General features: G+C 45.9%; 1 protein-coding gene and 1 pseudogene across 4 annotated transcripts in view; one reads left to right on the forward strand and one right to left on the reverse strand.

Moving 5' to 3' along the window:
- RNF24 (ring finger protein 24) overlaps positions 1-10,197 on the forward strand; it is a 52,152-nt gene extending 41,955 nt beyond the window's left edge. For all 4 annotated transcript variants that reach the window (XM_037147751.2, XM_037147749.2, XM_053671308.1 and 1 more), the window contains 3 exons: positions 2,806-2,847; positions 5,126-5,205; positions 5,908-10,197. In XM_037147751.2, the coding sequence (XP_037003646.1) occupies positions 2,806-2,847; positions 5,126-5,205; positions 5,908-6,046 (261 nt within the window). In that variant the 3' untranslated portion in view covers positions 6,047-10,197. The remainder of the gene's footprint in view (positions 1-2,805; positions 2,848-5,125; positions 5,206-5,907) is intronic.
- LOC119051148 (60S ribosomal protein L17-like) lies at positions 2,177-3,073 on the reverse strand (annotated as a pseudogene).
- Positions 10,198-13,103: the final 2,906 nt, after the last annotated feature.

Genomic DNA, 13,103 nt, shown 5'->3' on the forward strand with positions numbered 1-13,103 from the left:
GATGAGAGTCCATCACCCCTTTTCTATAATCTCCTGATTCCTTCCCTGATGGCCCCTTCACAACTGTGCCTGTCTTAGGTCGTCCCTCTGTTGAGGAATCTTACCCATCATTGGCTAACCAGTCATCTACCAGGGGCCAAGCAGGGTGAAGTAAAGGGGTCAGAGGCAGCGCCCCTGCCGGGAGGATAAACTTTGTCTCCTTGGTGACTTATGGTCCCAAGGTCTTTTTACTTGGGGTTATAGCTTCTGAAACCACACAGAGCAGTCCCCAACACAGAGCCATTTCACCATTTTAGGATTCACAGAACCATTTCACCATTATAGGATTACATATCTTTTTTGTCCATTTTTTGTCTGTCTTTTGTCCATGTCTCTTTGAAATCTGAGCTCTTGGCCAGTTCCTTAGATGTTCATACTGTTGTCCTGGGTAACCCCATACTCTTCCCCATAGGTCTCATGTGAGATTCATACACAGAGTGGAATGTTTCAGTTTTCTAAATGAATGAATCTTTTTGTGTCAGTTCTGTCATGGTTTTGACAACCCATAAGGTATTTGAAAAAACTAACTAGAAAATAAAATTGGCCTTGGTGGTCATTTAAAAGGTGAAATTGACTGATGAAACTAACAGAGTCACAAGACATATGGTAAACAAAATTGTCTTTAAAAAATACTGAATTTGAAATTTAATACACCCCTGCGTAGCAAGATAATAGCTTTTGGTTGTGATTTTTGAAAACGTGATTTACTCTCAAAATTAGTTTAGGTTTAGCAATATAAGATACTCAAAGTAGAGATTTCTCAAATTTTCACTTGCCTGTTTTTTCACTTGAAATGATATATATATGTTTACTCTCAGAATTTTTCTATTTAAATAAATATTTACCCTCTTATCACCTGGTATTCTTTCTAACTGATAGTCCCTACAAAGTCCAGTCAGGGGCAGCACCAGGAGGAATGTTAAGTCTATCTACGTAACTCCAGAGAGAGCGACAGCTTTCTGAGGATAGTAACATACAATAATGAGCAAAACTTCTAAATTTAAGACTCGTCTTACTTTTTAATCTTTTATAAATGATCAATAGTCCCTGGTTTGGTGGCTCTGTTGGTTGTCGCATCATCCTGTACACACACACACACACACACACACACACACACACACACAGAGTTCACAGGTCAGTTCCCAGGCAGGGCACATACCTAGGCTGGTTCGGTCCTGGTTGGGGAGTACACAGGAAACAACTAATTGCTATTTCTCTCACATCAGTGTTTTCCTCTCTCCCTCTCTCCCTTCCTCTCTCTCTAAAATCAGTAAATATATCTGCAAGTGAGGATTTTTAAAAAAATAATAGCCCTGGCTGGTGTGGCTCAGTGGATTGAGCACCAGCCTGAGAACCAAAGGGTCACGGGTTCAATTCCCAGTCAGGGCACATGCCTGGGTTGCAGGCCAGTTCCCAGGAAGGGGGTACATGAGAGGCAACCACCATACATTGATGTTTCTCTCCCTCTCTCCTTCCCTTCCCCCTCTAAAGATAAATAAATTAAAAATCTTTTTCAAACTAATAAATGAATAAATAATAATAAATTACCAGTCAGTCAGTCACAACAGGCAGTGCTGGGTTTTGCTGAACCGTGAGGAGTCCGCCTCATTTATCTCCTCCCACGTCAGCACTTTGTCCAGATGCTCGTGTGTTAATGTCTTTTCCCAGAGTTTAGTCTGTTGTCAAAGAGATTTTTAAATTGCTTTCCAGAATTTTGTGTCATTGCTCAGGTTCAAAGAATGTTGATAAAATGTTCTGTCTCAAACTGTAAATGAGAGCCCTCTCCAGTATTGACTATAAGGGGAAACTAGCTGTATGCAAGAAGAAAAGTATTTGTAAATATAATGAGAAATTTTTATTTTTATTTTTTTAAAGATTTTATTCATGTATCTTTAGAGGGGAAGGGAAGGAGAGAAGGAGAGAAGTACCAATGTATGGTTGCTTCCCGTGAGTCCCCGGCTGGGAACTGGCTTGCAACCCAGGCATGTGCCCTGACTGGGAATCGAACTGCAGTCCCTTAGTTTGCAGGCCTGTGCTCAATCCACTGAGCTACACCAGCCAGGGCTAATGAGAAATTTTTTAATTACAGATTTTTTTTTCTGCTTTTACTTTTATTAGTATTTATTTTATGCTGAATTTACTTCTGGGCCATAAGCTTTTGTTTCTTCAATTTCTTCTGGGGCCTTTTTCTTCTGTGCAGCCCCCTCTTCTGGTTTAGGAACAGTCTGCTCCTTCTCCGTGAGGACCGTCTCCCTGTGGCAGGGAGAGCCGATGGGCGGGTGAATCCGCCCATGGGTTCTCTGAGTTCTGCGCCACATCGTGGGAGCTTTTGTTCACCTGGATGTGCTCAATGACCAGAGAATCCACATCTAAACCCTTAATTCAGCATACTCTCTGCATTTTTAAGCACATGCAGCAAAAACTCAGCGCTCTTTTTGGGCCACTGACCCTGTGTCCAGCCCCACTGCTGGGCACACCCACCCACTCCACCATCGTATCAACAGAACGGGACATGCTGCTGCTTTAAAGTGACATCATTCAGATACTTGGTGGCTTTTCGAACATGCATACCTTGATGGCCTGGGCAGTTTCCCAGAGTGTTCTTAAAGTGAACACAAAGATTTGAGCCTCTTGATTTGCATGATTTTGTGGGGTTCTCTGGGTCAAGTGAATAGCGAACCATCTTCAGAGGTCACTTCTGGTCACTTTCAGAAGAGTTAAATTACAGATTTAAATGGGCATAAGAACATACTTTTTGTCTTACAGGTTATATTAAAAGAGAAAGTAAAAGAATTGAATTTACATGAGGTAAGTTGTCGTATGAGTGTTTTAGTCTTGAGCTATTTTTTAGTAGAGTGGTATGCTTAAACATCTTTATTTTCAGAAGTTGAATAATTAGATTGTGATCAGCTTAATAGAATATTTGAGGATGAGGTCACATAAAAATCAATTGTGTGAAGACTTTAAGAGAGTAACATAACTCATATTTTTCATAGGAATGGTGGCCCACATAAGCTTGTGTAGCGGCAGGGATGCTGCCCGCTGTCAGTGCCGGTGAGGAGGAGATAGGTGGATGTGAGTTCTTCTGCTCAAGGCGAATTTGCAGTAATCACACTCTTGAAAGTGTTCCCAGTAGTCCCTTCTTACTTACCATTGTCACAAAAAAGACAGTAATTATTTCTTGGGAACAGGAGTTTGGGGAGGTGGGACAGAGGGACGCAGTAGGGAAGACCATTCGAGGAGAGGTATACCCTCAGGATTACCTAGTGTCGGGGTTGCGTGGTTGCAGGTTCATAGGTGTTCCCTATGTTATGCTTTGTAACTTCAATACAAACTTGTATGTGTATCCTGATATACCTTAAGACACACAGTCTGTAAGAATTCTTTTTTGTTTTATTTCGTGTGTTGCCTTTAACTACAGATATTCAGAATTTTAAATTTTAGGGCCCTTTCTCTTCCTGTCTTTCTGAGCTTTTGAGCTGGTGTTTAAAGCAAGGACTTAGAAAGCTGCATATGTAATATCTATGTTTTATGTGGATTAACTGTGGTGAGCTATATTGCCACTCTCTTTAAAGATAGTTTGTGAAATTATTTGAACAATAATAATAATGATTTATATTATTGTTGAATACTTTGATGTCATCTGCTGCTCCTTTGCTCTTTCTGCACATTTTTTCATCAGAGTTGATAGGTCACAGCATTTCACACCTAACCTTGCATTAAACTCAAGCATCAATTACTGTTTTATTTTTAATTTTCCCCCAAAGTTAACTTTGGCACGTGGCCAAAATTAACATGAAGTAATAGAGGGTGATCCCTTTTCTGTTTGGGGTGTCTTTGATGACTATTAATTAAAACATTAAATCCTGACATACTTGTACATTCGCAATATTGAATAACCAGATTTGCCGGGAACAGATGTCTTCCTCACTGGTCTGGCCCATCAGTTTACCATCTTTATCCTGAGTAAATGCACTGTGTCACGGCATGGATGTCCAAGCTAGTATCCAGCTGTCCCCGCCAACTTCACCGAGTCTGACCAGGCTGCTGATCCACCCTCCCCGTTACTTGAAACTGTAGCAAGGAAAACCTGACCTTGCTACACCTTGTGTTTAGAGGCCATGATGCGTCTTTCACAATTCACTTGGTTCTTTCCAGCTACATTTCTTGGTAATCAAACTATTTTTGTCAAATTTTTATATGTGTGTAGCCTAATTACACAGTGATACATAGCTTGGTCCTATGTAACAACATGAAATTTCAATGTGGATACTATTATTAATGAATATAATAGTGAAAAATGAGCGACAAGCTGAATGTCCGTCGGTACTGTAACAAATAAATAAAATATGATATGCTGGCAGATTACCCACCGAGAGAGGGAGAGAGGAAAGGAAGAAAAACCTGATACGGTGATTCATACAATGAGGTGCTGTACAGCAGCAAAATTAAGGAGCACAGTCCGTGGAACACATCTGGGTGTTCCAAGCCGTGGGGCCTGGCCACCCGTCAGAGCAATCTCAGCCCTGTCTGCACATTTTCTCAAGTTTAAATTCAGTGACTCTTGAATAACTTTTTATATGACAAGGACAGACACTGACAGGAGGACAGTGCCAAAGTGAGGGGACCCAGGAATTATAAAAGCATGTTAGCAGAGAAAGGAGAGCCCCAGCCCCCCCCCCCGCTCCTCCCCAGGGTATGAACAGTCCCCTTTAGGGGCCATGCTGCTGAGCAGGCAGAGCCCCCCTATGGAAAGTCTGCCCCTGGGCACAGTACATTACGTCCCGCCTGTCTAGTGAGAGTTAACCTAAGTTCGACTCTTCGGAGGCACTGAAGCAAGTAAAGGAAACTTCCTCTTCCTTTCTGTCTTCTCCTGTGTGCCCTCCATCTCTGAAGACGTGACAGGAAGAGCAGGAGATTCTTCTTCAGAAGACCTTGTCCAGAGGAGCCTGTTTCTTTCGCTGAAGGAACTGTGGAAGACTGCAAATTCCTTCAGCTGGCTGGGCCTGAGGGGCCTGCACTTTACTTTGTGGTTTGAGAGGGTCCTTAGCAGATACTCAGCCTAATCCATGAATTTATCTTTCAGCTCTGTGCCGTTTGTCTAGAAGACTTCAAGCCTCGAGATGAGCTGGGGATTTGTCCATGTAAGCATGCCTTCCACAGAAAGTGAGTATTGGTTTGGAATCATTTAGGGGGACCTGAGTTTGGGGCACATCAAGCAGCTTACTGTTATCTTGAGACCGTGCCAGACGAGTGACGGCTTCATGATTGGTGTGTAGTGCAGAAAGCACCCTAAGGGTGGGGCAGGTGTGTTTACATGACATTAGGAGGGACTGCGGTGGAACGTAACCACCGTGGCAGGACTCTGGCAGACAGCCAGACAAGCCCATACCTCCTGAGAGCCCAGGCTGTAAACAGCTGTTTAACTGGAACTTTCCAGTGAGAGCTTCCACTCCAAAAACTTATTTTAATCAAAACCATAGTTATTTTAAATCAAGATAAATAATCCTGAATGTAAATGGCACTGCAGGGCTGTCTCCTGCCCCCTCCCACAGACATATTCATATTCTGCTTTCTCTTGTATTTTATGCATTTGCATTTCTATTAGAAAACTTTATTTCTCCTGCTTCGTACCATCTCAGTGGTACATGTCAACCATGGCATGCGGACGGGCTTCTTACGATGGCCTTTTGGAAGATTGGAGGCTCTGGGTCCTCCAGAGGGTGAAGTGCATTCTCCACCAAGAGGTGGAGCTTCTCTGGACCTCACTGTTCTGGGCCACACATGTGTCACCATGCCAGGTGTGTGGGCGGGGGTACCATGAGCACAGGACTGATGTCTTTCCTCTTGTGGTGTCTCATCCTACAGGTGCCTTATTAAGTGGCTGGAGGTTCGGAAAGTGTGTCCACTATGCAACATGCCAGTTCTGCAGCTGGCCCAGTTGCACAGTAAGCAGGACCACGGACCCCCACAGGGACCCCTTCCCGGGGCAGAGAACATTGTGTAGTTCACCACAAGCATCAAACAGTTGTGGGATCCCATGTCTGCATTGAAGCAGGAGGAACACAAGTATCCTCTGTGTTGGCTGCTCTACCTGGGGCACCAGCTGCCACTTCCTTTGTCTCATGAAGAACTCTCGGGCCAACTAAGCGAGAACCCAGACTTCTGGGTCTTGTGACAACCAAAGCACGCTGACACTACCCCACATCAAGAGAAGTTGAATGAGTCTGCGGGTTTATTTCAAGAAACTTCATGAGTCTCTTGCTGACTCAGTTACATGCTGTCTCCTGGAACACTTATCTCCACGTAAGGTGAAATCTTTCTCAAGCAAGAGGGAAGATAAACACAAATATTAGAGAAGGGAACTGAGAGCAGGTCTTTAAAGCCACCAACCCCCACCCTGTGGACAGACGAGCTTCTATGCAGACTGTGCATGCCTTAGCCGCAGCAAACCTTCCTGGCAGCCCCTGAGCCAAGTAAAACCAGTGGTTACCTCAGCCGAAGCATGACCGGTTGCCTGGTTGGTCAGGCAGTGCCAACAAGGCTTTTCCTCTTACGTTCCTTTGATAAGGCCACCCCGGAACCTGCCATTTCTCATTTTCCCACCCCCACCCCATCAGGGAGGCACGGCCACACTGCCCATCAGGAGCCCCAGCAGGGGCTGGGTCTCTGAGCCCACGCGTCTCTGTGTGACCCGGGTTCTCAGAGTGCTGCCCACATCCCCCCATGTGAGGCGTGGCTCCAGCACAGCTGCTGGTCTTCACCCGCTGCCTTGGTAGGAGCTCTGGGAGCCTCTCTAAGAATGGCTAGTCCTGGCCCTGTTGAGATAGGACGATTGGGACCCCCTTGCCTCTCCCCTTCTTCCTTCCCTTTGTTCTCTTCCCTCTCTTGCCCTGTTTCTGCTTCAGAGAAAATGCCTGTTATCGGTTTAACAATTTAAAGCATCCCAAATAAGATCCCTCTGTTATTCTTTAGGCAGGGATCCACTTAAAATTGTAAATAGTACCAGGAAGCTCCTGCAGGGCTGTTCACTCATTGGTGTGTGCCTCAGTATTCAAACTTGCAAAAGCTGAAAGTGTCTTTATGAGAGCAATGCATGCTATTCTTGGGCTCTTTCTGTCCAACTATTCTAGAAATGACTCAGAGTCCATTAGGATTCATGAATGTGTGTAAATTAGCTAAGAACTTTCTAGTTCCTTTCCTCAGTCCCGTTCTCCACCTCCTCCCTTTAGAGGGATGGGCTCCTCCTCAGCAGCTTTGCCTCTGCTCCCTCAGTGGTGTGCGTGGGGCAGTTGCTCACTGGAAACACCATCTGCACGGTACAGAGAGGAAGGAGGAAGCTTTGCAATTCTGTTCATAGCATGTCTCCAGGAATTTTTTCTGGAGTCCAGCCTGTACTGCCCTAGAATGGGCAAGGGAACCTGGTGGCTGGGGTTACAGGATAAGAAAAATTCCCATTAGCCTAGAAAAGTGCTGGGCAGAATCCAGTTTGGAAAATTACAAATCCAGTTGGTCAGAATTGGCTGTTCCTGTGTATGACCTGCCGTATGGTATTCCTATGGTATGCCAACTGGACTGTTTCTTAAGCAGGGCAAGGAAAGTGTGAAATATTTTTTATGAAAGCCTTAGCCTGTTTGGCACCCAATGAAAAGAACTATTTGTACACTCAGACTTTCATCCTGTTTCTGCATTCTGTTTGTAGCACAATAGAGTTGAATGCTGCAAAGCATCTAAGTTACAGTGAAATGTTTTCAGTGACCAGTGTCCGAAGGCTTGCTTCTGGACTAGCCTTGTTAATGACCAACACCCACCATTTTCCATGAAATGGCCATGGGACAAATGTCATCTTGTCTTTACGAGGTTTGAATAGGAAAGAACTTTTCCCCTCAAAGGAGGAATGCTTGTGCTCTATACTGTAAAGTGCTTCGACTCCATTTTTATAGAATTATGACCTTTCGGTTGCAGCTTTTTCCATCCGTGTCAGTACCAAGGAGGCAGTGCCCCACCAAGTCCCTCTATTTGTAAGGAGGCAAACAAATTCATTTCATTGCGTCACAGCTAAAAGCAGATTGATGTGGTTGGTCCACACTGGACTGGAGGAGCAAAGCCAGATAGTCTGGAGGGAAGCCCGAGAGTGCTGTGCACTCTCCCTCCAGCACCATTTTGCCCCATGAGGCACCACTAACATGACCTCAACACTTGTGAATATGGAGGGCTTTTTAAAATACAGCTTCCACCAGGATGGGGCTGGACATTGGAGTGCCAATTGCCCACTCTGCTCATAGTTATCCCCTCTTTCTTGGCTTGGTGCCCGGCCACAGCATAGCCGTTGTCACTTGACAGTAGCTCCTGCAACTCTTAGAACACAATCTGAATGCATCTGCCACCCACATTTGGGTCTTCCTCCAGCACCGACCTGTGCTGCAGTGACAACTGCATGTGGCTGGGGGGTTATGTACATCTTCCCTACATCCTGATGAAAATCAGTTTCATGTGACAGACAAGGTTAAATTTCTATGTGGACTTTTTTAAGGAGTCAAGGATTTCTTAGTACCCTTGGCTCAGGCTCACACCTCAGTGAAGCCACCCTGTCCCAATCTGTCCAAGTGGGGGGGGGGGGGCCTTGTTAATCTTTATAAACATGGAGGCTCTGATCTGCTTTTGTGCCACTGGCTAATGACATGGTGACTTTTTTACTTTGTCTAAATGCATCTTAAGCAGCTCCAAAACTGGATGTTACTTGTGTGCCATGGGTTAGTGGAACAGAGCTCAGCCCCAGCTGGTTTCCCCTGGTGACCCAATTGTTATCTAATGGTTGCCAGGGGCACAACTGAACTCAGTGGGCTTTAGAAACAGAAAATCAGCCCAACTGGGTTCTTGCTTTTTGTCTGCCATTTTACTTTGCCACCAGGTGATCTGGTTAGACAGAAATGGCCAAAAGGAAATTGGTGGCCCATGGGGAAGCCTGGGCTGAGGGATACAGGGGACCTCCCACCATGGCCAGATGCCTGTTCTTTGCAAGTCTTGACAAGTGAAAAGCTTTCTCCCTAGTGCCAACCCCTTGGAGCCTTGATCTCAAGCACTTTCCACAGCCCCACTCCAGTGTTATCTCCATGGCCTGACCCCACTCTGATCAGCTAATAACTATAGTAATTACTTTTCTGAGAGGCTTTCTGGGAATTACAAAATGCAGAGGTATCCCCAGAGCACTGGATGGAAAAAGTAATGAGTGATTTGAACCATCTATCACTCAGCAGCTAGGTGCCTACCAGTTAGCTCTCAGCCTGTTTCCTCATCCATTGCCCAGGGATTGTAATGGTATTTCTACTAGCTCTTTGCAAGGATTAGCTGTGTCCAGAGCCTGTAAGACGACAGGTCTGCATGGTTTGTTTGTTTGTTTGTTTGTTTGTTTTCGGGGGGAGGGGGGTCCTTCATTGTCCCAGGCCTGCTGGCTCCCTTCTTCCCCTTCCTGATCTTCCCTAGTCACCTCCATCTGGGTCACCCAGTGCTCCCTCATTTGCTTACTGCTGAATAACTTTAAACTTGAGTAAGCAATCGCTTTACATGGCTCACAAATCAGTCTTCCTTGAACCGCACCCTCCAGCAAACCCAGCTTCTCACCCCTGGAAAATTGTCTTGTTCCTCACGTATCATTCCAGAGGTTATTTATGTATATACGAGCAACACTTGTGTATGCGCGTATTAATTTTTTCCCCTCATGTGATAACCAGAGGATATTCAAAGAGCATTCCTATTCGTGTGGGAAGAACTGTACCAGAAGTCAGAATGTGTGTAAATGATGAGTCCAGAAGTGGTGGGTGATTTTGTAATCACATTCCTTTTGAATAAGCATTTTTCTTGATTGCAGCACACTGGAATGGTTTTCTATACAAAAATCATTAACTGCAATCCCTCCCTAACCTTTACCACAAATGTCCAGATAATATGGGAGCACAACCAGTTTCCAGGCTGCCCCCACTCCCTCTTGGCCACTTCCAAGTGATGCCCGAGTACAGCAGTGATGTCTGTTAACTCTTGCTTTCTTAGGTGGGCACCCATGTTTCTGAGGCAGCAGTTTGAGAAGCAGCAACTGAAGGCCATGGTACCTATCTTGTGGGGCAGATGTCTCAGATGTTGCTAAGCAAGTAGCTGGTCCATCTCAGACAGAATGCCTTCCTTCAAAAACATACCTATCTTGTGGGGCAGATGTCTCAGATGTTGCTAAGCAAGTAGCTGGTCCATCTCAGAATCAATCAGATGTTCAGGTACATGGGCTGGCCTTCCTTTCCCTCCCCACTCTATGAACATCCCCCTCAAAAAAAAATAAATAAACCTCTTTTGTGGCTGGAGTTGGGGAAACCACACTGCCTGAGCCAGGTATGTGTACCTACAAAGTGAACCACCCACTATCAAGGGACTTATCTGTACTTCGATGCAACTCCTCTGCCAGTACAAGCCTGTGCTTTGGACCAGCTGCACACCATCCCTGTCTACACCTTCCCTCCCAGGTTCCGCTAGGGCCAGGTAGGCAGATGGGGCCCCTCCTGGTTGACACCAGTCTTCCAAGATAGTGTTCCTGATAACTGTTGTCTCTGAGTCTCTCAACAGATCATTGCCATGAAGGATCATTTAGTCTTGTAGTTTAGCCCACCGGGGTTCATTCACTAGATATATAACTCCCTCAAAAAAAAGGTTTATGAAATTCTGAGCTTCAGGTTTCATAGACATGTTTGTACACTACGAGTTCTGCAGCAGAATATTTTTAAACATTCGCAGTTTTTTGTAAGGTATATTTTTGTATATTTAATTGCTATTTTAAAGTTTTAATGCATTTTTTGCTAATTACTCGTTTAAAAATGAAACATGCATGTAATTGACTTAAATGTAAATAAACAGATTTTGAAAAATACTTCATGTTAATCAAATACCCACGTGTGGTCATCCACACCCCACTTCAGCCCATTGTTGCAAGAGTTGGAAAGTCAAGGTGAGTAGTTCTGATCAAACTGAGCTGGTCACCAGCAAAGGTAATGGTGATAAAGGAGCTTCTGGGCTGTCCCCTCCAGAAGTGTGAGGTACAGGTCAGGGGTGGTGAGTAAAGCACTAGGCCAAAATGAGAGAAAAAGCAGAGAAGCCAAGGCCACCTGCCACCCTGGCCTCAGCTTTGCAAATACAGCTGCACAGAAAACTACTAGCTTCCCAAATACAGGTACTGGTACTCAGGAGGCCTTAAGAGGCAGAATTAGCCCATACCTCATACCTCTGTATCCCACACCTGTGAGTTAACTTGTTAAGAGAAAAAAAAAATCTCTTGGTCCAAGGTCATACTGTGGGCAGCTGCCCTTTCTCCTCACCATCCCTCACGAGGACCAGAGGCTTTGGGGAAATTGTTCCCTAGGAGGCCATCTCTGGGCCACCTTTAATCCTTACTTCAGTTGTCTGGAGAGCTCCTCTCCCCTCATTCTTCTGAGCAACAGAACCTCCCAGCCCCCTCTCTGACTTCTCTTCAGTCTCTTGCAGATTTCCTTTCTCTGCCCATCTCAGTTGTTCTCCCTCTCCCCTGGCATTCACTAAATTCCCTCCTACAGCTTGCCCACCTATTTGCACATCATTCTCAGCTGTTTTCTACAACTTAAAATATCCAGCTATTTGGTATTAATCACAGCTCAAAACCAAGCCTCTCCAACAAGCCTCAGTGCACTTACAAAGCCTCCCTCCCCCATACCAACGATCACAGCCCAACAGGCAATCCTCTAACCATTCCTCTCCCCAGCGGACCACCTACTGCTCCCATCTTGGTTCCTTTCTCACCTGGGCCATGACCAAAGCCATCCACACTGCCTCTGGTGGAGTGTGGGGTGGGACCCTCAAGCAGGCTGGAAAGGACAATTGCTGGGATAAGACAGCAGTGGTTTAGACTACAGTGGTGGCAATGGTGGAGATTTTAACCTGGAGGGGAGGAGTTTCAGGAGAAAGGGTGTGGACATTTCTGTGTAGGAATGGCCTTGGAGATAAAGTAGAGAGAAGGGAAGGCAGTCACTGCAATAGGACTGGAGCTCAAAGGCAAGTGCTGGCCTGGGCATGCTACCTTGGAAGTTAAGAGTTAAGGTGTGTGCTCATAACTGCTTAGAGAAATGAGGACTGCACCTGAAGCCATTTCAAATTGTCTTCAATTTGAAAATAAGCTGGCAGAGACAAAGGGGCCTGGAAGGAAGAAGGAAAGCCAAGAGAGGTCTAATGCGTTAGAACTGAGGAAGATGAGGACATAAAATATACATAAGACTTAGCAAGATTCACCAGTGGACCTATCAGGAACCAATCCATGGAGTGGTAGTGTGAGCTAAGAACCCCCGAAGTGAGATCAGAGGAAACTTCTCAAGTGCGAGTGCCAAGTGGGTCCTAGGAGGTGGAAGGCTAATGCAAGGGAGGAGGGGGAACTCAGCCTGTATGGCCTTGGGTTGGTTTGCTTTTCTGTTGAATTCTAGAGATGACAAATACTGCATGAGACGACACATGTAAAACACTGGCAGAGCCTATAAAGGACAGGTAGGACCCACAACACAGGCCTGAGAAGAAGGCTGGCTCCTGCTCCCTCCACCTTCTCTGCCTTGATGGGGGGCGGGGGGAGGCACGTGCAGAGGACAGGACTGGTACTTGGCCCACGAAGGCAGCAGAGGAATGCCTAGGACATGAGGGGCCCAAGAAATACAACTGTGATAACCAGTGAGTGAATGCTGGCGCTGTCTTTCCTGCCTATGGGGACCAAGCGAGGTGCCTGGAAGTGACACAGGACAGGATGGGGGTGGCATGGTTCAAGCTGAGAACAGGGAGTGCTACAAGGAGCAGGAGCAGAGACAGCCAGTGCCATACAAGGGTGACAATTCCCACCACACACCCCCAATGGCCCTCCAGCTCTGGGGCTTACACCAGGGCAGCAGCACCTACAGGTGCCAGGGACCATGCAGGAGTGTAACCCACGGGGAGGAAATGGCCAACCCCTCTAACAAGCCACAGGCACGGGTCTCTGCTGCCCCCACGTGGCCAACATGGGAGGCACCAGCAAC

Source organism: Artibeus jamaicensis, unplaced genomic scaffold (genome assembly GCF_021234435.1).
Source record: "Artibeus jamaicensis isolate MK-2021 breed Jamaican fruit bat unplaced genomic scaffold, CSHL_Jam_final contig_685, whole genome shotgun sequence".
NCBI classification, from domain to species: domain Eukaryota; kingdom Metazoa; phylum Chordata; class Mammalia; order Chiroptera; family Phyllostomidae; genus Artibeus; species Artibeus jamaicensis.